General features: G+C 40.8%; 2 protein-coding genes across 9 annotated transcripts in view; both read right to left on the reverse strand.

Annotated features, from left to right (window-relative positions):
- Positions 1 to 11,318, reverse strand: part of Mcm9 (minichromosome maintenance 9 homologous recombination repair factor) — a 71,881-nt gene extending 60,563 nt beyond the window's left edge. Inside the window, exons 1-5 of the mRNA XM_005363628.2 lie at positions 11,068 to 11,318; positions 7,303 to 7,613; positions 5,685 to 6,001; positions 3,953 to 4,034; positions 1,316 to 1,516 (exon numbers count right to left, since the gene is read on the reverse strand). Of these exons, the coding sequence (XP_005363685.1) occupies positions 1,316 to 1,516; positions 3,953 to 4,034; positions 5,685 to 6,001; positions 7,303 to 7,606 (904 nt within the window). The 5' untranslated portion in view covers positions 7,607 to 7,613; positions 11,068 to 11,318. The remainder of the gene's footprint in view (positions 1 to 1,315; positions 1,517 to 3,952; positions 4,035 to 5,684; positions 6,002 to 7,302; positions 7,614 to 11,067) is intronic.
- Positions 11,319 to 16,018: 4,700 nt separating this feature from the next.
- Fam184a (family with sequence similarity 184 member A) overlaps positions 16,019 to 25,433 on the reverse strand; it is a 121,870-nt gene continuing 112,455 nt past the window's right edge. For 4 of the 8 annotated variants that reach the window (XM_013352422.2, XM_013352421.2, XM_013352425.2 and 1 more), the window contains 4 exons: positions 23,621 to 23,738; positions 20,746 to 20,850; positions 18,008 to 18,210; positions 16,019 to 16,589 (listed from right to left, as the gene is read on the reverse strand). In XM_013352422.2, the coding sequence (XP_013207876.1) occupies positions 16,508 to 16,589; positions 18,008 to 18,210; positions 20,746 to 20,850; positions 23,621 to 23,738 (508 nt within the window). In that variant the 3' untranslated portion in view covers positions 16,019 to 16,507. The remainder of the gene's footprint in view (positions 16,590 to 18,007; positions 18,211 to 20,745; positions 20,851 to 23,620; positions 23,739 to 25,433) is intronic. The other 4 variants (XM_013352424.2, XM_013352423.2, XM_013352420.2 and 1 more) reach the window with 2 other exon arrangements.

Genomic DNA, 25,433 nt, shown 5'->3' on the forward strand with positions numbered 1-25,433 from the left:
AAAAAAAATGTATGATTCTTAAAGTGCTTGCTTAGTAAAGCCATAGTGTAGAGATCTTTGGGCTCTCTTCTACCCTCATCACATAAAGATCATTGAATTACACATGGAAGATTAAAAAATATCCCACAAAATAGAAGCAAACTGCTGTGGGACAATGGTCTTGTACCCAGTAAAGACTTGTCACTTGTATTGCTTTAATAAAATGCTGATTGGCGAGTAGCCAGGCATTAAGTATAGGCAGGGTGACCAGAACAGGAGAATTCTGGGACTAGGAAAGACTCAGCCTACAGTAGTCATCCAGACATAGAGAAAGCAAGGTAAGAATGCCTTGATGATAAAAGTACCAAGCCATGGCTAACACAGACAAGAATAGAGTTAATGTATGATGTAAAAGTTAGTTAATAAGAAAGTTTGAGCTAATAGGCCAGCCAGTTTATAATTAATGTAGGCCTCTGCGTGTTTCTTTGGGACTGAACGATTGTGGTACTGGGCGGGACAGAACCTCTGTCAATAGCAAACTGCCTTATAGACAAATGAAAGCCTTATTTTGCAAAATAAGTGTCTAGTTCAGCTTGTGACTTGAGAATAATATGCATTAGATTGGAGGCAAATATTTTGCTCAGGATGTCACCAAAGAAGAATGAAAACGAAGATTTAATTCATGTTTGACACATGTGGGTTTTTTTCCCCAATAAAAACCCATGCTCTACAAACCCAAGGCTATGATGTATTATTTCATGTATCACATGGTAAATAAGCTCACAGTCAGAGTTACCACTATGATGAAAAATGTGTTGTGTGCATCACCTCACCAGTCTTTCAAACTGAACTCCCTAGTTTAAAGTTCTATGCTAACAGTGAGTTGTCTTTATTTCAGAATATGCTAGGAACCAATGTATTTAATGCATAAAAGCTAACCTTAGTCTAATTAATCCCCATCATCCACATAAAAAGCTGGGCATGGTGACAGGCTTGTGATCCCAGGACAGAGGAGGCAGAGACAAGTGATGACTGGGGCTCACTGACCCACAAATCTAAGAGCCTTCTACTCAGGCAACTTGCAGGGGTGGGGGGGGCATAGACACAGGTGCTGGTTCCTGAGGAATAACGCAAGACTGTCCTCTGGCTTTCACTTGCATACACAATCATGCAGCAGAACTGCACAGACACACCACACACAGCAGAAATTTCAATGCTAGAAATGGACTTGAATGGAAGATGCTGTTGGAGATACTAATGTCAGCACTTGAATAAAGCCACTGAGCTGCACAGCACATAAGCTGTCTGCAGGAGCCTTATGTCCTTAGTCACAAACCTGCAAAGGGATCGCACTTATAATGTTCCCAAAATTCTTCAAATTCTTTCCGAACTTCCTCATCCATGACCATCCCTGAGGACTGCTCATTATTCACTTGGACATAGTTGGATTTCAAGACAATCTCCACTTCACAGCGCACATCTCGCTGAAAAGGCTTCCACCGTTGCATTACAACCCCATAGATAGTGAGGTCATCCCCTAAGGAAAAGCACTGTGTAAGTACACTGGTAATATCATGCATGGTGGCTTGGCATTAGATCATTTGACAAAAGACCAGAAATTAGAAATAAGCTACCCACATACTCCTTTTTTTTTTCTCCAAGTATGCACACTCATTCAAAAGGGATTAGCAAGTTTAGGGCAAAATACCCCAGATTCTCAACCGCCCAACAAGTAATTGTTTCTGAATAAAGTCAAAAGTCATCATTTTTTTGAAGTCTGCTATATAATAATCACACAATTATTACCCCTCACCAGGAGTAGTGTAGTAGATTTGTTTAAGACTAATCAGCCAGGGCTGGAGAGATGGTTCAGAGGTTAAGAGCATTGTCTGCTCTTCCAAAGGTCCTGAGTTCAATTCCCAGCAACAACATGGAGGCTCACAACCATCTGTAATGGGGTCTGGTGCCCTCTTCTGGCCTGTAGGCATACACACAGACAGAATATTGTATACGTAATAAATAAATAAATATTAAAGACTAATCAGCCAGAAAGTGATACTGCATTAGCTTGGAATACGGAAAGGAGACAGTTTTGTGTTGTTTGGCATGTACTTTAGTTTCTTATGTGATCATTTTTATTTTGTTTCTTAATATTTTACCCACAATTTCCTGCTTTTTTTTTTCAGTGAAGAAATGAACAATAATAAATCAATGGATACTGACTCTACTTCAAAGCAGAAAATAACAAACAACTTGCTCCTTTCTACCCGAGGAAAACCTATTCCTGGTAGGCAGATTATCACATGTTTTTAAGATACAAAATGCTTTTCACTCTAAATCTCTATGAATAATACGTAATCTGCAGAGCTTTTGATTTCCTGGAGAAAGGCTCCTTGGTGCTGACTACAGAGAAATGGCAGTATTAGTACATTTCTAGCTAAATGCATCTTAATGCCAAATGCGGACAAGCACAGTAATGTGTGTTCTACATATGTGTTTCTGAGAGTTTTCCCAAGTCAATGCTGGATACCTTTCAAAGTCAATCTGGAATAATGGCATTTTACTGCATTCCCTCTTAAATTTTAGGTGAAAATAACTGTTCATAAGTTTATATGAACATCCTCTTATTTTATTGAGGTTTTCCCACATTCATTAAATGACAAACTTAAATATAGTATCTATTAGTAAAAATCAGACTTTAATAAACAGTGATTATGCAGAAAATGCAGAGTAATGAAGAGTGGCCAAGAATAACAATCTCATTATTATTGGCTTGGATGTCGATGCCACTTTTCTTGGGCAAATAAATTGGATCAGGTAATTCATTTATTTATAAATATTTTTTATATTTATTTATAAATATTTTATAAAGTTTTAAGTTTATTTATAAATTTACTTATATGTATATAAATGGAATTTCAACTTAGTATTAGTTATATTAAAATTATCTTGCATTTACAGAGCACTTAAAAATACATAAATGTTTTCATACATACAAGTATTATTAAATGGCATATTCATATGATCACTCCAACTGTGAAGTTCACAGTAACAAAACATTCATTTAAAATTTTTGCATATTCCTACAGTTAAAATGCAAACTACTAAGTTCTAACTAAGTTCTTCCACTGAAACATTCCAAACCCTTGGTGTACCCCTCCCTACTCCAACAGCTTTAGTCCTGCAGATGTCAGAAGTGGGATCCATTCCTCATCAGCACAATGAGCTTCACTGCTCTGAGGGGTGTGACTTCCTGGAGTGCCCGGATTACACTATTTCTACCTTCTGATTTCTAAGGTTTTAGAAGCTAGCTGTGCATAAAGAGACCAACGGCTGTTAACAGATTGCTTTTACCTTTATTATTAATAAGTATTAATATTTATTATTAATGACAATGGAAAGAATATCGTCTAAGATTTCAGTGCAGACATAATTTCATTAAATTATATGGAAACATTGTTCTCTACTAATCTACAAAATCATCATCACTCTATTGTGATGTCAACACACACAGCACAGAGAACTCCTTTTGTTTAGGTACCAGTAAGACTTTTAGTAGCATTTGACAGTCACATCTTGTATCATTCGTCCACCAAATCCACCAGGCCCTCTTGAAGATGACACTGTGGAGCAGGGCCCACACTGGATCAGGGGTCTGGAGTAGTCAGGCAGCAGAGGTAGACTCTGCTGAGCCCCACCTCAGCTCTTAGTTCCTCCCACCCCCAGGCCAACTCTTCACAGGGCAAACACTTAAAGCCCCCATCCCCTTGTCAGTCATATTGTGGAAAATAAAAAGAAATGATTATTGAGAACCTCCTACACAAACTATCAAAAGTTTACTCTTGCTGGCTACATGCAGTCCCAGTTGCTGGGGGAGGGGAGGGGAGGACTGAGGATCACTCAGGCCTGAGAGTTAAAGACAAACCAGAGCAACACAGAAATGTGGTCTCAAAACCTAAAACGTGATCCTTACCAGATTTACAACTGTCTACTAAGTCATCTTCCAGGATAACCTTCATAGATCGAGGAATACTTCCAACAGATAGCCTTTGGACCTAGCCAAAGAAAACACACAACGATAACACATGAGCGTGCTTAGCTAGATGCTATGTATCCAAAATGTAGTAGTACTTGAAATTGATTTCATTTCTCTAATAGTATCAGATTTGATTCTGATAGGGCTAAAGGAATTTTTCTTGAAAATTATGACTAATACCAGTTTTAAGAATTCACTAACACTAGCTGGGCTCCTTTAATCCCAGTACATAGAAGACAGGGGCAGGCAGATCTGAGTTCAAGGCAAGCCTGTCTATATAAGTTCTAGGACAGCCACGGCTACGGGGCTACGTAGTGAGACCCTGTGTTGGGAAAACAAAAATCAAAACAGAATTCACTAATACTATGGGCTGGAGAGACAACACAACAGTTCCCAGCTCTCTGGAACACCAGAGGACCGGTGTCACAGCTGTCTGTTACTACAGCTCCACTGGATCTGCCCCTCTCGGGCCTCTGTCGGCACCCATCCACAAGAGATCCAGACACATATGCAAAAATAAAACTTAAAAAATAAGAATTTGCTATAGTAAAGTTAAAACACCAAATATGGAAAATATCTCCAGCTATAATCTATATTGTAGACGGTCAAAATAAATATTCAAACCAACTTAAACTTTGTGGCAAAGTTATTTATTTAGCAATGGAGAGACATTTCTTTCATAATCTCCATCCAGCCTGAACATCTGGAGAATCAACCAGTCTCTTGATTGCTCCTTAGTAACAGAACCCTGGCTTTGTTCCATGAAGACATGACTTTGCAAATGACTTTTTCCCAAACTCCCTTGTACCTAGGTGTGGCAAAAGTTTGAATTGTAAGTCGAACAGTGTTTCTCAGAAGTTATCCCCACACATGGTGAGTTCCAGGTCAGCTTGAGCTACCAAGCGAGACCTATCTAAATAAACCAATAGAGGGACAAGAAAAGTGAGGTGTAAGAGCTCCACACTGAGGAACCTACATGCTGGCTTGAGCTGCCTATCTCCTTATTTACATGAGAAAACAAACCTTTGTATTTAAGGAAAGTTAAGTTCCCCTTTATTTGTTCATAAGTGATCATTCATACTTTTTCAAATTGAACCAAACCCCAAACTCAGCCCTAGTCAATGTTTGGCAACCAGTTAAACTGACTGAATTTTTTCATATTCCTAAGTACAGCTAGTTTAGAATGTTTAATATAAGCTTTTTGTTCATTTATTTTAATTACTTTTACTCTATGTGTATGGTGTTTTGTCTGCATGTATGTCTGTGCATCATGTACACGCAATGCCTACAGAGTCCAGACAAGGGCCTGAAATCATCTGGAAGTGGAGTTGCCAACAGTTAGCCACTAAGTGGGCCCTGGGAACCGAACCCAGGCCCTCTACAAGAGCAGCAACAAGCGCTCTTAACCACAGAGCCATGTCTCTAATCCCAATATTTACTTTTGAATTTTAACATTATTAAGTGGTTCTAAAATCTCATCAGTGCTCTAACACAATGGTTATTTCATGGTTTCCAATACATGTTTGACAAGTTTGACTTTCATCTTCCATAAAGTGAAAGCACAGGGCAATTTGTGTCCAAGCTGTATTCTCCAATCCCAGCCCTTTGACTCCAGTAGAAAATAACACCCCCAACAGTGTTATTTTTTCTCATTGAGTTGATCATTTACCTGCTCCTGAATTTTGATCTCCTGGTAATCCCGACATCTGGCTGGAGATGAAGACAGGTCTGAGAGGCACGTGAATTTTGAGGAATCACAACTCTCTAAGCTTGGGCATGAAGATGGCCGACAGAAGGTATAATACTGCTCAAAGTCAGCCTGGACAGCAAATACATGCTTGCATTTGTTACACATGTAATCCCGCTCATATTCCAGGACCTTCACCACGCTTGTTCGAATCACTGTCCCAGTGACAGATAAAAAGTGTCCCACATCCTTTGTTTTAGGGATGTGTTCCCTTACCAGTTCAGGACAAACAGGCAGACCTAATGGAAAAATAACATCATCAATTTATACTTTGATAACTAACTCTGCAGAATGTCATGTTTTTACCAGAAAATATTAAAATAGCATAAATTTAGGGGGAAATATTTATGTCTTATTTTTAACTTGACTATGTGTGGGTGGATAGGTACACAAGTGTGGAGACCAGATATTTATGCTCAGTACCATCCTGAATTATTTCTCAACATCATATTTTGTGACCATGTCTCTCACTGAGCCTGGGATTCACCAATTCTGTGAGAATGACTGACTGGCCAGCAACCCCAGTGATTCTCCTGCCTCTGCCTCCAGAGAGCTGGGATTAGAGGTGCTCACCATCACACCCACATTACACATGAATGATAAGGATCCAAAGTGAGGTCTTCATGATTGTTTGGAAAGCACTTGACCATGTTTGTGTCTTACTTTAGAAAATCAGATCATCAACCCAATTAAAAATTTCAGATAATGGAAATCAATGGACTCTTTTGAAAGCACATCTCTAGAAGCCACACGCAGGACTGAGAGAGAGCTGGTTCTCACCAGAGAGCTCTCAGTAGCCTCTACGTATACAACTAAACACACTTAGTGGACAAAATACTGCCACCTGTCACCATAAAATCCATTTACTTAATCATCACCAAATAAATTAAAAGCATCGTCTCAACAACCATGTGTTGAGTTCCTGAAAGTAGGGCAGCACAATGCTCATCATAATGTATAAAAAACAGTTTCATAAAAAAGTTATGAAGATCACTGGGTAGGATCTTTTCTAATTCACACTTTACCAGTATTTTATTGTTAGTAGTCACAAAAGCTCGTAAGTATGCCTTATATAACTTTATACACACAAACAAATACACAGACACAAGTACACTGATGTTTTCATATTCCCTCCCTCCCCGCTGTTGGCATGGTATCTCATGTCCAGAAGACAACCATTGATATGTGTCATACAGAAGATATGTATTTTCAAAATAAACACCAATTATTTTTTAAATTCTTTTTAGATTTATTTACCGTGTGTGTGTGTGTGTGTGTGTGTGTGTGTGTACACATATGCCAGTGTGCATGTGGATGTAAGAGGACATATTTGAGGATCAGTTCTATCAGATGAGTTCCATGAACCAAACTCAGATTGCCAACCTTGGCAGCAAGCACATTTTCCTGCTGAGCCATCTTGCCTGTCCCAAAATAACAATTATTTCTTAATGCTCTGAGTCCCATGTGTTGACCCAAATGTGTCATATTTATTCAAACCTTCTCAGAATATACATGCCGACAACATCCTCTCATGATTTACCTGATATCCTGGCGTGAAGATTCTGCTTCATAGAAAAGCCCTCAGGCTCAGGAAGGGACTGCAGAATTGTCAAGGCTGACCTTCGAAGCGCACTGTCAAAAATAGTTAGTACTTCATTGGGGAACACAGTGAAATACTCGCCAATTTCCATGTTAGTCTCAAAAAGGGTCATGGCATTCACCACAACTGGGTAGTGAGCATCTTCATCTCTCTCCTTCAAGATCAGAAGAATATCGTTCTTATGGTACTCTGAAACATAGGACTCAAACACTTGACCCACCAGTGTGACCTGGTCACTATTCATCTTGACTCTAGATTACAAAAGAGAAAGAAAAGATGGTGTTAGACCTTTGCTACTCAAGCTTTGCACACCACTCAACAAAAGGTCTACTCTTATAAACATCCCAGCCTTTGGTCATACTCACTAAATAGTATCTGAATCCAGTCTTACCTAGAGAACCCACTATCAGTGACAGTAGCCGAGCAGTGGTGGCGCACGCCTTTAATCCCAACACTCGGGAGGCAGAGACAGGTGGATCTCTTGTGAGTCTGAGGCCAGCCTTGTCTACAGGGTGAGTTCCAAGACAAGCTCCAAAGCTACAGAGAAACCCTGTCTCGAAAAACCAAACCAAACCAAACAAAGAAATCAATGATGGTGGGGCTGAAGAAGAGGTTCTGTGGGAGAAGTGCTCTCACCACAGCCTTTGGACCCAGTCTGGATGCCAGGAACCTACTCAACAGGCTGGACGCAGTAGCACACATATCACAGAGTTAATTCCAGTTCTAAGACTGTGAGACGGTGCTAGAGATGGGAGACTGCCCAGTAGCTCAAGGACCAAGTACCCTAGAATATACAGCACAACTGCAGAAATGAGAAAGGCCCTGCTTCAAGGTGGAAGACAAAAACCAACTCCCAGAAGTTGCCCTCTGACCTCCACATGCACGCTACAGTACACATACACCACCCCCTCCCCCAAATAAAAATAAACTAATAGTGAGGTTCTTTTTGATGCAGCAACCATCTTCCGGTAACTCAGTTAAACGACAAATAAAAGAGGAGACGGTCTGCTCTATATTCTCTAAGGTCTTTAAAAAACATAGAGGGTTTTATTGGCCACATACATGCAAATCTACAAGACAAGCTGCAGATGAAAGGGATTGGGTACTGCTCAAAAGAATGCTTCATAAATGTCATCATGGAAAAACCAGAGGAGTCTAGAGTTTGAGCATGCTGATGGCATTGTGTTAAATCAGCTAAGGTTCTTTCCAGCATCAATGTGCATTCTGAGCATCCTGGGCACCGCAGGAGCCAGGACAGATTCCTGAAATAGTGAAGGAAGATGACTGGGGGAAAAGGGGAATGAACGGAGCACCAGCCTGTTGCACCCAGAGCAGCACACCCTGTGAGGCCATGGGAAGGAGCAGCTATGCTGCTGAAGCCTGCTCCCCGACAATTCATGGCCTAAGGTTCAAAAAGAAATTTCAGACCTAGACAGTAAATGTGTTTTCTTAACAAAAAAAACAGGGAAGTTAATTTTAATTCACAGAACTGGATGATGCTGATCATCAAAGTATTAAGTGGCACAAAGTATTTCTCATATATTTTCTCCAGCTTTCTCCTCTTTAGTCCTTTATTAATACATTACAATTTATAGATGATATGTAGAAAGTTCTGAGCTGCCCTCCACTCACGCCTGCCTTTACTGGTTTCTGGAGGAGGTCTCTGTCTTCTGGGAGGGTTGAGTTGAAACTTACTATGTAGCCCAGGCTTACTTTGAATTTGTATCAATTCTCCTGCCTCAGTCTTCCAAATGCTAGGATTGCAAACATGCATCACACACACACACACACACACACACACACACACACACACACAGGTTCACACACACTTTGCTGCATAAACAACGCACACTATCAATCCAATTGGCAGTACTAACACAACTAGTGGTTTGCTGTAGGATTGTACGTTTGTACATTGCAGGTAAATGTGTTTCCTGCTCTCTCTTATTAACATAGGAAAATGATGGGCTTCAGTAAAAGCAATCAATAGACATAGAAAAGCTAGACAAACTGATGAAAGAAGCATTAAGTTACAGACAATAAAACTGAAAGATACATTGCACTTCACCTATCTCTCTTGGAGTGATAAGGAGATAAGGAGCCTATCTCATTTCCATGTATACAATCATATCACAAATTCTAAACCCACTTCAGCACCAGTTTCCCAATACCTATCATGCACAAGCCACTATCCTCACTAGTGAAAGAAGCATAGTAAAAGTTACCACGCCCACAGAGACCCAAGAGACAGGTGTAAACAAAACCGCCCACCAAGGAGTAAAAACACAGTATGAGTAAGAGCAAAGGGCAGCTCTTTTAGAGGACCTGGATTTGGAGCCCATCACCAATATACAGAGGGATCACAGCGTCCTCTAACTCCAGTTCCAGGGGATCTGATGACATTCTCTGGCCTCTGATGCCACCTACACAAGATGCACATAACATTCAGGCACACACATACTCATAAAAGAGAAGAGACACAGGGAGGGATTTAATTTAAATGAGGTGACAAGCGCCAGAGGAGAAACTGTCAGTACCTTAGCAAAGGTGTGTTTTGAACTGGACTTGTTTTATTTACCCAACATTCATCATACTCTGCAGACATGATATACAGAGTTCAGCTTAGCATCCCCTCGCTGGATCACACTGGCTACTTATTAGCAGCATGATCCTGCCTTCTGCCTTCTCTGCACATCCGCTTAGCTGGGAGGTATAACGATATAAGGAGACATCACAGTTAAGCCCAGAACACTGGCAATTACAGGGAGCTAGTATGAGATTAAGAGGTAAACAAATTATTTCTTCAGAGAATCAAGGGAAGCAAGTCAACACTAAAACACTAAGCAGCTTGGTTTGGTTAGGTGATCACATATCCAACCAAGAGTAAAACAGAAAGTATTTGGAAAGGGATTACACCGTATTTTATGATGTCGTCTTTGCTGAAAAAAAAAAGTAACGGCAACACTCTCAAGAGTGACTAAATGACGGTCTTTAAGAGTTTACAAACACAGAGCAATTGTAGTGCAGCAGATTTAGCAATCTAGAAAAGCAACTCCAACTGTGCATAAAGAGGGCAGCTGAAGAATTTTAAGTACATATTAAGAGCAGGTTAAATTTTTGCTTGGTTTCACCTGCAAATTACACTATTAAATGGACCGGTTGTTTTAAACACAGCTTTTTTTCATCAACCATGCAATTAGGTAAGTCGGCCAACCCATAAACGCGGATATCCCGGTACAGACTTAGCCATATTGCCTGGGGCACAATGTATGTGCAATTGTTAAGTTCCCTCTCCGTTTGTCTTATTGACGTCCAAATAAATGAAAGGGCTTTATTTTATTTCATACTGTGGAAGGCAAGGTGGCGCCAAAATGAGCAGTTTGGAAAGTGAGCCTAGCGCGGGTGCGGGAGGCTCGTGCAGCCCCGCCCCTCGGGTGCTGTGGCCCCGCCCCGTCGGGGCGCGCGTCTCAACCCCACGTTGCGCTCCACTCGCGGGTGCGAGCTCATTGCGCGCCTCCTGGCTTCCTGGCCAGAGATCCCAGCCGAGCGGAGGGATGTTTTCCAAACGGCTTCCGATCCACAGGTGGCTGGCTCGGGCCTCCTGGCTCCGCGGGTAGTTGAGAAACTAAAGGGTGCGGGTGAGACTTGACGCTAAGCACGGGAGGGAAACAAGCCCCGGGACATGCGGCTGCGGCGCTCACTTACGGGCTGACACGCACAGTCTGGTCGCCGGGGACGCACAGCTCCCGCGGGTGCTCACTCAGGCCCGCGCGGCGTGGGAGGGGGCGGGGCGTGCGCGCGGCCACCCCAGGGGCTGCCTTCCGCGGGGGCGCGCAGGCTTCGTCCGGCTGCCTTCGCCGGGCCTCTGCAGAGCCTGTGCTTCCCGCCGACCCCGAGCTGCGCACCGTCTCAACTTTCCTGCCGCCGCGGCTCTTCCGGGTGCGGACGCAGGCGGGCGCGCGACCCTACCAGCGCCGGTGGCCGCGAGCTGGAGGCGGGGACGCGACGAGGGGCGGAGCTATAGGTACGGGGGCGGGGCTTTGATGGGGCATGGAGGTTGAGGGGCGGGGTTAGGGCGAAGCGGGTATTTAAGGCGTGCGGTAATTTCACGTCAGTCTGGGTGATGGGCAACCCTTGGTGGGAACTAGGGAGGAGCGACGGGGAATCTCGGGCGGGGCTAGGGCGGAGCGGGGAGGGGCGAGGACGGGCGGGAAGAGGCGCGGGCTCCCCCCCCCCCTCTCTCTCTCTCTCTCTTTCTCTTTCTCTGTCTCTCTCCTCTCTCGTGTGTGTGTGTGCGCGTGCGTGTGTGTGCGCGCGCGCTACTTGCTACTTATAACCCAAATATATAATTCTGGTAAAGGTGGACTTTTTCGCTATTTTATAAGTGGTGTACAATTATGTATTAGCTTTTGTTTCAGAGCTTTTCCTGGTCCTCTCGAAGAGCAACAGATTCTCTTAATCTTGGATCCAATTCTCCAGCAAGTCTGCCTCTCCAAGTTTCTGAGTGGATGAATTTAAGAAGTATTTAATTTGCAGTTTATGGAATTTTTATCTTAAAAGGGAGGAAGATGTAGGCAGGGCTTTGTTGGAACCCATTAAAGAAAGGCTACTTTCTCCCAGTAGTACAGCATGGCTGTTTTTATAGATTTTTATTCGAAAAATCATTTTTATCTATTTTGTTAAATAAGTTATGGTTAAAAAGAAAAGAATCTGAGTTGTACTCTTGAATCTCTGACCCTGGGTATAGACATGACATTCTGAATGCCAGTGAGATTAAAATATTACATCTGAGGATTTCTGGACAACAAGAGTCATATCATTGTCCCCACCTGTAAGTGTTCACCCAAATTGGTAGACTTGATGACCCATGCCTGGAATCCCAGCACTTTGGAAGTGTGGCGTGAAATCCATTAGTTCAAGGTTATCCTCAGCTCCATAGTCAGTTCAGGCTCAGTCTGGGCTACTTGAGATAGAATCTCAAAAACAAGTTAGCCCAAATTAGGCTGTCAGTTACCTGAATAGAAAAACACCCTCAGGAAAGCTGTCTGGAAATAATATTTACCCGGCCAAAGCACGAAGGTCAGCGCAGTAGTTTGAGCATTGTCCACTCTCGTTCCAGGGGTGTTTTCTTCCATAATGGTCCCTGTAGCCACCGGCACTCTCATAGCTTGAGGTGTAATAAACTCTCTCATTTACCCTACGCTCTCTGACCTACTCACTCTCGGTTTATAATCTATATTCATTCTTCTTACTCTTTGTTCACCTTTCTTTGGGGGACAGGAGACAATGAATTCAGATACCAGTGTCTTGGGATAGCTCAGGTGAGCTCAGTTCATCCTACGTACGTCCTAGCAACCTAAGATAAAGCCAAGAAAAGCAAGAAAGGCTCCACTGCACTCCAAGAACACCTATCACAAGTACCTGCCGCCAGGCTTGGTGGCACTGACTGCAGTCAGTCAGTCTAGGAGAGGCAGAGACAGGCACGGGTAGTGAGTTCAGGGCCACCCTGGTCTAGAGTACATTCCAGGCCCAGCTAGGGTATAGTGAAACTGTCTTAAAACAAGAACTTACCATAAGTACCTGAAAAGAAATCTCACACCTTACAGTGAACCTGCTAAAAGTTTGGTTAACCTAGAGCCTCTATGATTGTGGATTGGAACGTGACAGGTCCAAACTTGGTTGCATTAGGCTATCTTTAAACTCCTTAAAGATATTTTCTGCCATTCTTTTTGTTTGACTAAAAAGTCTTGTGCAGCCTTTTTGAATGTATTTGTTTCAACATTTATTATTTTTAATTAGGTATATTTTGTGCCTCTCTGTGTGGGTATGCGCAGAAGTGCAGGTTCCTACAGGGGCCAGAGAAGAGGCTGTTGGATTGCTGGAGCTGGAATAACAGGCAGTTATAAGTTCCCAACTGTTGGCTCTGGGAATCAAACCTGGGTCTTCCAGAAGAGCAGCGCATGCTCTTAACAGCCAAGCCATCTCGCCAGCCCCTTTGGACTATATTAACTTCTCAGACCACCTGCTTCTCCAAACTCTATAATTAAAAATGTCATCAGGTGGCACCTAGACTTTTCCAGGCTTTGCTGTAAGTTGCTGTTCTGCTGCTGTGACAAACAGGCTGAGGCAGGACTTACAGTTCTAGGTCCTGGGCCATCACGGAGGGAAGCTAAGGCAGTGACTTGACAGTACACAAGCGTTGTCAGAATTCACTCTGACAAAGAACGAGCTTTACAGCCACAGAAGTGCGACAGAAATCAAAGAGGATGCTGCTGGCTGGGTGACTCACGAGCCACCTAGTGTTCAGCTAGCTTTATTTACGGTTCAGGCCTACCTGCCTGAGGATGGATGGTACTTCTTACAGGGGGCTGGGCCCTCTGACATCAGTTAAGGATAGAGTCCCTCACAGACATGCATATTGACCGATCTGATATAGGCAGTTTCTCAGTTATATTCTCTTCTTAGGTGATTGCAGGTTGAGGCAAGTTGACAGTTAAAATTAACCAACACACCTGAGTAACTCACGATCCCATTAACGTATTCAAAAGGTATCTTGACTTGCTTCTATTACTATAAAAACTTCATGAAACTGTTAGCACATTGGATCATAGAACTGAAGTAACATGGAGTAACATGAAACTGTGTCCCTGAGCTATGGTCACACACATTTTCCTCCAGAATAAACTATGTGTTATCCCCTTTGAGGTGAGAGTTGTGTTTTTGAGTCTACAATTACTAGAAGTATTATTTATTTTTTTGAGACAGTCTTGTTATTTAGCTCACACTAGCTTCCAATTTGTGATCCTCCTGCCTCCCAAGTGCTAGGATTTCAAATATTAATGACCATAAATGGCTTATAGGGCATGTTCAAGCCTTGTAGTATAACCTTTACATGCACGCTCGTGCACACACACACACGCAGAGTGACCTCTTGAAGCAGAGCTATTGGCCTGCTGAAGACCATGACCTATAGTGATGACTACAAAATCAGTCCAACAATACCCCTGACAGCTAGGTGTAAGGTAATGGCAGTTGAGTTGTAAACATTCCATCTTGGATAGAGGAAGGTCTATAGAACCACAGACCTTACCCGCATGTTCCAATCACCACCCCCTCCTGCCCAGCTGTGTGAAAGTAGGTAGGAGGTTAAAAACTTGCATAGTACTTTTTTAAAAATTGAGAATTAAGCCTACTTATAATTACTTTCTGTAGCTGGTCCTGGGGCTCAAAGTTAGGAAGGTCCGAGAAGAACCTGGGAGAGCCCTGGGATTGAACTCCGGTCCAACAAGGGCTCTTATCACTGAGCTTCATCCCATGCCACTGCGTAGGACATTCAGGTGTGCAAGTTACCCCTGCATCAACTATCTCACTCCAAAGAAAATCATTTACCTGGAAAGCTAGACTTGGAATCTTTAGCCTATTGATTCCTTCCCTTGTAGGGTGAAGAAAGAGTGATATCTCTCCAGAAAGGCCCGAGACAAGCCCGTTTTGATTGCTACACTGATCTTTGTGGATGAAGATCGTGTGTAGCTATAGTGGCCATCAGAAAGGCCACGACCCCCTACTCGCTGACAGTGTTCTTAGAAACTACTTATTAAAAGTGATCTGACAACAGCTTCAAATATATTCTGGCCAGCAACTGATAGATAATACTTTTTCAATTTAGTTATTAAAGATAAAATCAGTGACTTTTCTGTAGTATGAAAAGCAATGGCCACGTAACTTTTCACTTTCGGGAAGAGTCTAACTGATGCTTTAGGTGCCTATAACTTGAGCTATTCTTAGGCAAGGATGGTGGCATTGACATCCATTTTGGAGATGTTCCAGCCGATACTTCTAAACATCACCACAGCACCCTGTAAGTCCACAGCTAGCTAGGTACTCAAAAGCAGAACTGAAGGAGTGGACCTGAAAATGCCTCTCTCCAGTACTTGATACTCTAGCTGCATTCTTTACAGCCACAGCACAAAATGTTTTTGCCAAGATGAACTCGAGTGTACGTCAAGTGTGGGGAAAGAGAGATTGCTCAGGGCTTAAGAGACTTGCACAAATGTAAGGACTGGAGGAATCTGGGCCTCCAGGACCCCACATACTTACTAGACGAGCATGGTTGTCCACCTATAATTTTAGTTCTGGAAGACTAGTCACTTCAGAGAATTCTAGGTTTGACCGACAGGCCTGCCTCAATACTGTAAAAGGGGATCCATGATGATTCCTGACATCAACTTTGGACCTCCAAATGTACCTCTGTGCACACACATGCATTCAAAAGTATATGTACACATACAGTCATAAAAAGTGGACAAAAAAGAAGAAAAAACCCATGTCTGACCTCTTTGGATCCGTGTTGATTTGTTAACCGAAACCAGGCTACTATGAAAATGGATATTCTGGATTTTTTTTTAAAAGACAGGGTCTCATTACTAGCCCTGCTGGTCCTATACAGAGTGAGCTCTAGTACACAGAGGTCCAAAGTGTTGAGACTGAAGGCATGTGCCAGCATACCTGGCATAAACTACCTTTTAAAACAAATTATAGTAGAAATAATATTAATCATAGATATTAGCTGTATTGAAGGTTTATATTTCATCTACCAGAATAAAAAAGGAAAAAAAGCTATAAACCAGCAAGAATTCATATACTTGGAAGTACACAATTTACATAAATTTTTTTATTCTAGATTTATAAATGTTGACAATTTAGTTAAAATTATATACAACATTGAAAGTTATTAATAGAATATATTTCCCTATATTGATTTGAAGACTATTGAAATAACAATTATCATTAATGCAATGATACTTATTGACAAGTCTTACACCTGGTATTAAAAAGTGTTTAAAGCACACTTAATAGAAAACAACAACAAAAACCATTTGTTCTAACAAAATTTATTATGCAGTAATTACAAAGATTAAAGACTTCCATCTCAAATAAAAATAATTGCTATAATTACACACATAATAGAGTATAGTACCCTCAGAGAGTGAGTCCAATAACTATCACAGGAAGTACAGTGCATCTTCAAATTGGACAAACACCTTCTCATTCACAGTGCTTTACACAGGGTAGCCTGTGCACATACTGATGCGGTTACAGGCAGGCTCTTGTCACAGTCCACCAGAGCTGTGCCAGCACAATTCATTCAGAATGTGAAGTACCGGGCAAACCACTCCTGGCGCTGGGGATCTGGAGAAGCCACCGGGGAAGCTTCACTCTGAGGAGGACTGAATTCATAAAGAGAGAGACATGTAACCCAGGATTAAACAGTTTGCAGAGACACGGGAGAGCAATTAAATTGTAAGCACTGATTTTCACCACTGGCCACCCTCGTCAGAACGGTATGTAAGGACTGGCTACCACCCTTCTGCATCAGAGTGGGTCCTCTGAGAGCATCAGAGCAGGTCCTCTGAGAACAGGAATTACTGTGTCAGCTCAGATGATCTCAGTGACAGGAGCCACATCACAATTATTACTCCATAAGGCCCGAAAGCAAACAACTGGCAAATACAATATTATCTCGGAAGCTTAAAAAAAATGAGTATTTGTGGGGAGAGAGAGAGAACAACTTTTCCCTTTGAATTGCCATAATCTGACACAAGCATTGATCCTCATATTTGTATCCTCCACCAGAGCTAAAGTCGTAACCAAATCAAGGTTGCTCTAAGCTTCCATCATTCCATAGGCAGATGATATTCAACAGGGTGCATTAGAAACCACATTTTCTTCTAGTCTCCAAGTAGTCTGTCTGTCTTAATTCTAACTAAGATTCTTTGGGCTACTTAAGAAACGAAAGCATCCCTACCGTCTTTGGGGAATTACAAGGCACGCAACAATGTGTAATGGAAGCTCCAGCGGCCACGTCCCTCGAGCACATGCACATGCATCCTACTGATACCTGAGCGCCCGCACGGGAGACAAGCAACACAGAGTGTTTAGCAGGAGACACGTTCAGAGACAAACTTGACTAGTTTTCATTCTTACGAGTTCCTTACTCTTTAAAAGAATTAGTCATTAACTGTGTTAGAAATCGCTTAGCTTAGAAGCAGAAATACTACTCCACTTGTAAAATTTACTAGTGGAGTTATTAGGATTTAGTAAAAAGAAAAAATCAACTTGAATCAACAACAAGAAAAGTAAGTTGTATTAAAGTGAGGACAAAATAGCATTTTTAAAATTTTAATTCTTTAAATGGCTTAATAATATTATTTCATTCAGAATTTACTTAATATATTTAATCAGCTCTGAGGCAGCTTCAAACTAGAATAATTTTAAAACTGATTTGTTTCTAAATTTATCTGTATTTAACTATATTGCTAAGTTTTCAGAGCTTATTTTTTTTAATTTGGCAATATGCTTATATATCTTAATAGGATCATATAAGGAAATAAATATGTAAACCGTAAGAAATGAAAATTTTAATAAAAGTTAGCACTACTAAAACCCTCGTAAACTATAAATATTAAAATTCTCAGCACATGAATTATGTGAACACCTGTTAGGATTTAGAAAATTCACTAATGACAAATTAAAAAAATCTTTGGACAGTGTCAAAACAGAATTCTCTGAGATGATAAAAATGAAAATTTCTCAAGTTAAAAATGTGAAAAACTAGGGAAAAAAGCTACTGGTGAGACAGGCTCACCTCAAAAATGTCTTGGGCTCTTTGGGTGGCAATGGCTGCGGAAGTGGCTTGTTGCTGTTGAACTCAACGTCATGGACCGGAGAATTGGGAATGGGTTCCAAGCGGGTAGGATGTCCATTGCCCACTCCACTGGATTCCAGAGCACTTAGATTGGGAACACTCACAAACCTGTTTGTTGGGGACTTATCATTCTTCTTCTTTTGCTGCATTAAAAATAACACATGTGAGAACACTCATTTGCGGCATAAGAACCAACAAGACAACAGGAAATAGTAGAAAGTATAAATTTGGCATGGAAAATTTTCTGGAACCTTTGTGTCAAATTATCATGTTAAAATTAACCAGTGTTACCCAAAGTGTGGTCTGGTGATCCTTGAAAGTGTTCATCTATATGGAATCCTCAAAGATAGGCATGCTACCAGGACAGAAAGCACAGGTCACGGGACACTTAGGAGTGTTTTCCCTCTGTTCCCTAACCACTGCATGGACCAGGCAAAGAGCAGATCAGGACAGAGAGCAGGGTGCAGGGAACAAGTGAGGTAGGGAGAAGTTCCAAACCACAGGGGTGACTGGGTTTAGGCTAAAATTAGAAGGCATCAAGTTAAACATAATATTAAAAGAGAGGTTCATAAACTTTATCCATCTGTCAAAGAGAGGCTGTTCTTGCCTGGAAAAAAAAAGGAATAAGAAATGCTTGGCATCATAGTTTGAAACAAATCCACATTTTATCTAAAGACTTAAAAACTGACTTAAATAATTTGATTTTAAATTCTCTGTGCCATCTTTCTGAAGAAAGAAAATGAAATCTGTATAACTAAATCTGCATTTTTAATTAACTGGCAATATCATGAATTAGCTCACAGTTTAAAGGCTGAAGTCAAGAGTAATTAATTTTTAATATCTGATCAGCACTTAAAATGAACAGAAGAGGAACACAAATGCAGCCTCAAAATTTTATCCCTAGTTCTAGAATTGATAACATCAACCTTTATTAAAAATAAAAATTAAAATTAGTATGTTGTAATTCACTTAGAATATTCTCACATATTTTTCAATTGGATGTGTGCTAAAGTTAGTTTTAAAAAATGGAAATAATACCCAAGATAGGCCTTTTACATCACTTAATACAATCCAGTCCTGTGGATAATCAGCACGCCTCCCCTGTGACTGACTGTCTACGGTACAGGGCTGTCTCTAGCATTAGAGCCCTGTGCACACACACTGGAAAGCAGCTGAGGGGCAACACTGTCTTATCTAATCTGCAGAGGGTTTCACATTTTAAAGGTTTCAGGATGTTTGTTTCTTTTTCTTTAAGAAATCAGACAGTTGATAGCCAGGTGTAGGTGGCCCAGCACACTTTACTTTTTAATACTGGCACTCTTTGAGTTCAAGGCCAATATGGTCTAAACAAACGCAAACAAAAAATCAATACTTCTGGTAAAATTCTAAAATAATTTTTTTAAAGCTAAAAAATTAATTTTGATAAAATAAATACAATTCTCTAGTGTGCTTCATTTACATAAACCTATTTTCTAATTTAAAGCTATGTTATCTAAATTATTAATTTTAATAATAAAATTAAAGACAGGTGGATGTCATGCAGCTATAATCCGAGCAATTAGAAGGTAGAGGTAGGGGAGTCAGTATTAGTTCAAGGCCAGCCTGGGCTACAGGGTGAATTCAAGACCAGCTTTGGCTGTGAAGGGAGTTTAAGGGCAGCCTAGATCACAGGAGACTTTCAAAAATCAGACAAAAATCCAGCATAAAATCAATTCTGTTCACTCATTCAATTATTTATTGAGAGCTTTCTATGTGAAGTTCTAAAGAGAGAGCTATCATTTTTTAGTTTGTAAAACACTGAAGTTCAAAGTTTGGAACACTCCTGAAAAAAAGAGTAAGTTTGGTATTCTAAACAGAGAAATTGTATAAGCTTTGAAAATAAAATTTCTGGGTAAGGGCCTAGCAGAAATAAGCACAATGTGAAGCAATAAAATATGGATTAAAAACAGCTTTAATATAAGCTTTATTTTGTTGTTCTCTCCTAAGAGGTTCACAGTCCATGTGAAACCAGCATATACAAAATGATTTATATCTATAAATCACTGGCTTTATTTATAGAATAATTTGTGTTGCCTTTAAAAAAATGTGATACATTTTTGCAGTTTAACACATTTTACGGAATACCCACTATGCCCAAAGACTAGGGATGGGGGAAAAGTTGGGCAATGATGCATAAGTTAGCCAGATCTAATTCAAGGCTCTTCCATTTGTTCTAAGTGAATAAATAATACAGAATCAGAAAAAGTTATACCTAAATTGTCAAGAACAGTCAAAGAAGGTGAAAGCTTACAGGCTCACGTTTAGTTCCCCTATGATGGAAGGCCTGTAGCTAGGGAGAACTGTTTGGCATTTGGTGCCAGAATCTTTCTGAGCTACACAGACTATTGTGATCAATAAGGAAATGACGATAAATTAGTCTGTGTCAGAAGTTTGCTTTTCTTTAGATATATGAAAACAAAGATAGAGCCAAAGTGATTCAATATTAATAAAATATTTTAAGGAGTATAAATTATCAATATATGAGTAGCTCATTTTGAAAATGAACAAAGAATTAGTAAACTTTAGTAGGAGATATTACACTTAAGAAGCTACCCTTATGCTGCTTGCTCCACATAACTTAGCCCATTTCCCTCCAGGTCTCAAGCACATCCCTACATTACGGTGTCTGTGGCACATACCTTAGCCAAGGGGTTAATAACACCAACAGTAGGACTTGTGTTAAATATTTTGTTGAAGTTAGTTTCTCGATTGACTAATTCCAGCTGATAAAATTTATTATCCTCCTATACAAAAGAATTATAAACAGCCTTTCAACATTTTCTATTATAGATTTACAAACTTAAATTGTATGACTGCTAGTTCTTCGTTAAAAATTTAATAAACTATAAAGGTTTATGTATTTTGTTTAAACATGTCTAGGCTTGACTGCCAGTGGCTTAAAGCTTGTTAGCAGGTCAGCTTTTAGCACGTTTTAAACCCTAGGCCTAGGGACATAACCATACCATTTAATATCCTTTCACTCAAGACAAGATCTACTGAGTCCTAGATCTCTTTGTGGTACGGACTGTGGTATCTGAGTGGGTCTCATTTGTACTTGAGGTGTGTTCACACAGCTGTCCTGGCAGGAATGAGAGGAACACTGAAGACACACCTGCCAGAGTGTAGTAACAGTGGTCCCCCAATGAATCAGAATTTTCTGAGTCTCATGCTCAGAAAGGAAAAGACAGAGATGCCAGGCAGAGGGAGAACTTGTCCCCAGACAGGATTTCAGACATTTCTGACAGGTTATCAGGTCACCTTGTCAGGGAGACTGGAGCTAAGACAATGAGGATGGACAAGAAGACATCTGGGTCAGGACTATTAAGTTATGTCCGCCTCTTGTCTGGCATTCAAACCTCAATCTCATGTCAGGAGCCCAGTGATGTACACTGGGCTTCAGGGGAGAAGGCCATGAGACTTATTTTTACGTGGCCTCATGTAATACATTTTTTTCCTACTTTTCACTATTGTCTGTTTACTTGGCCTATTGAGAACGGGTGACCCAGCATCCAGTGTTAGGGCTGCCAGGGCCAGGCACTGACCCTAAGAATTTCTGTTAGTATACATGGCTGAGTGGTTTCCATATGTAAGGATTATACCACCTTATATTATCCTTCAATACCTGAAAATGGATTCGATCTCATCTCGTCTTTCCTTTGACATCATATGTATTACAGTCATGGCACTAGAAAAATGAATGGTCTCTACAGAGAGAAAATCATTCATTTTGGAGGGATGAGTACAACGTGTTAACTGAACAAGCAGACTGGGAAGGCCACAGCTGACAGAGCCGAGGGGTATGGGCTGTGTTGCCAGGCGGTGGTGGCGCACGCCTTTAATCCCAGCACTCGAGAGGCAGAGGCAAGCGGATCTCTGTGAGTTCGAGACCAGCCTGGTCTACAAGAGCTAGTGCCAGGACAGGCTCCAAAACCACAGAGAAACCCTGTCTCGAAAAACCAAAAAAAAAAAAAAAAAAAAAAAAAAAAAAAAAAAAAAAAGAAAAAGAAAATGGGCTGTGTTCAGACTGGCCTCGATTCTAGTGTAGTTCAGCATGACCAGACTCTTCCTAACCATCTAAGTTGCCACTGACTGCCTTGGCCCACACGCCCTGAGGTGTAGAGATGACTGTGTTGTAGAAACTGTGCAGATCTGCCCTCTGGTGAGCAAAATACAGTGTAGCTGTAACATTTCAAGAAGTAACTGGAAAGATAAATAGCGACGTGGGGGCCACAGATGACTGCACTGGCTATGCCTGCTCCTTCATAAATGGAACAGCGGTTCTTCCTGACTCTACTGTTGCTGGGTAGAATGAGGAAAACGGGGTGCCTGGCAGGCTGCAGCCACAGGAAACCCTCTCTTGACTCCTGGGTTCCCTCTCTGGACCCTAATCATCCCTGTGGGTTTCAGAAGCAACTTCCCAGTCCTGAAAACGGATGGAATTTTTTAAATCATAAAAGTAATTTTTAAAGGATGTCAGAAGATTGGTCTTGTGCTGTGACATGCTAATATTCAGAGTGTGTAATTAAAGCAATCAAGGAACTATAGGTGATTAGTGTGTTGTTTTCACTTGTACTATGAAGATCTTCATTTATTAGTGGCAATAAACAGCAACATTTTAATTACTGACCAGGGCAGAGCATTTTAGAAAATTTTAAAATATTTTATACATTTTCAAACATTTGTATATATACTTTCCCAAGTAATAATGGTTTTAATGAAGACAGTAAGTTTATTGTTAAAAATCTTTTGAGTGTCTTTCACATGGAACATCCCAACTCCCTGACAGAGCACAGAGTTATTCCTAAACTAGGCTATGAAACCTTTCTTTTTGCTTGTTCAGTTTTGGCTTTTGAGACAGGTTCTTGAGTATACCAAAAATTTCTTGAATTTGATATGATGCTCAGGTTGGCCTCAAACTTAAGATCCTCCTACCCCAGTCTCCTGAGTGATGGTTCAATAGCTCTCCTGATCAGTGGTAGGTGGAACACACTTTAGGAAATTAACATGATTCATTTGAACCAAGCATGGTGATGCCTGCCAGTAATTCCAGAACTTCAGATACTGAGGCTGGAGGATTGCTGTGAGTTTTAAGGCCTCCATAGCATAACTCTATCTCAAAACAAAACAAACAACAACATAAAAAGAGACTAATTGGTAAGTTGACAATGCAGACTAATTCCCAGCCATCTTAACAGATTTTCCTTAGTTCTAATTCTATATGTACAATATGCATCCCTACATAAAGGATGTTAACTATTAAATGGTAATGGCTTTATCAAACAATTAATATGTACTAAAATACTTCAATAAAAACACTGAAGAAAAGTGTGAAATTCCCACTAGAATATATGCCAAATTTAAATTTGAAATTATGTTCTAATAAACTTGATCACAATACACAGATTTTGCATTTTTCATTTTCATTTAGCATTATTCAAAAACACTTCCCCATGCCTCCCCCACCAATAGTTTATCGATTACTGACATAGTTGTACTAAAAAGAAAATATCTTACAATTAGTTTCTTTATGACCTGGTCTCTCTCTGTAAGCAAGGATTTTAATTCTGCGATTATCTGTATATCTTCTGGCTTTGATTCTCTCATCAGGTACTTTTCTTCCATTTCTTCTAGTCTATAAACGAGAAAACCTTTATCTCACGACAGGACTCAGACACATCCTGTTCTAGTAAATACCTACATCTTTCAGTTAGTCCAGTTAAATATACACAGATATAACGCAAGACTTGCAAGCATGGTAACCGCCTCAAGAGCTGCAGTTGCTAAAGGCTCCGCAGGAATAAGAGACATTAGGTGCTCCTGCCACAGGCTGTATCTGGAGGGGTCTATCCACTTTACCTCGGATGTGAGCAAGGTAAGCTAAGCTCTGGGAAGGAACTGAGAATCTGAGTGATACGAACATCACATGCTCAGGTCAGTGACAGTTAGGAGTGATTACCATCAATACAATACTGTGTGCTGAGGTATATGACATACATGAAGGACAAGAAAAGATACAAAGAGGGAACAAAAGACACACATGAATGACATCCTCTTGTTTGGTTTGTGGGGAATGCAGTTTTAAAACTCTACATCATCTGCTAAAAAGGACCAGTAAAAAAACCCTCATCAGTTAAAAAAAAAAATCACAACTCCTGGCAGGCCTACTCTTTCCTGGATGGCAAAAGACTGTGAACAGACGTGGGTGACACTGAAGACTAAACACAGGCTGTTCTTCATGAGCAGAGGGGCACGGATCATGCAGAGGCCAAGAGTAGAGGCAGGGCCAATAAAAAAGAATGTGAATGCTATCTTCTGCCTTGGTCTGGGGGAAAAGAACTGGTTCAGAAATAATAAATAATTAAAGCAATTAATCTTTATTATTTCCAGAATAGATAAGGTCGAATTAAAACTTACTAAGGTGTGGTTAATGAAGAGTCTTGAAAAAATTTACTTAACAAGTATTGAGTAATTTCTAAATGATGCAGATACCAGTGATCTGTCACTGTCCCATCAGGCAAATCCTAGAGAGTAGACAGTCTCTGTATTTTGAAGTCATACAAGCCCACCACTAATCCAAGCCAAACAAATTATTTGGAGAAAAACGTCTAGCTTTCCACCCTGCCCCTGACTGCTGCCCCGAGGGGGATAGGAAAGTGAGGCGCCAGACAGTGACTGTCCCTGGCTCACCTGGGACTTGGCTACGTCAGTACCGAAGTTACACACAGAGCATATATATCTCAGGACATTTCCCCCTTTCTTTTTTGACAGCGCGTACTTAGCAACAATCAATGATATCCTTTGTGGTCACAGAATTGTCTTGCAATTTGATTGCAATATGAAAAGAATTGCCTGTATGCATTTTATGAAAGCTTTTCAGTTTTCTATTCAGGTTTATAAATTCTATGTATTCAAGGGGAGGGGGAGGCATTTGGGCTTTGTGTTGGAGCAGCCACAAGATGTCACTGAAGTGCTGCCTTTGTGGTTGGAAGCAAAGCCCATTTGGAGCGACTTCCCACGGCTGGGAAGAGCAGGTAGAAACGGTAGGTAAACCCCACCCTTGATGTTATTTTTGTTGCAGAACAATGAGAAGAAGTAAAATGAATCTAAGACAATCATTTACAGGTTTGGAACCTCTTTTAGTTGTAAAGATCTCCCAGTTCAAGTGTATGTTTTAATTTAACTGAAACATCCTGTTGTTATTATTTTAGAAAGGGTCTCACAGTGTTGCCCTGGCTTGCCTGGAACCCACTGTGTAGACCAGGCTAGTCTCTAGCTCTCAGAGATCCACTGCTTCTGCCTCCCAAGTGCTGGAATTAAAAGTGTATAC

This window comes from Microtus ochrogaster, linkage group LG9 (assembly GCF_000317375.1).
Source record: "Microtus ochrogaster isolate Prairie Vole_2 linkage group LG9, MicOch1.0, whole genome shotgun sequence".
Lineage (NCBI taxonomy): Eukaryota > Metazoa > Chordata > Mammalia > Rodentia > Cricetidae > Microtus > Microtus ochrogaster.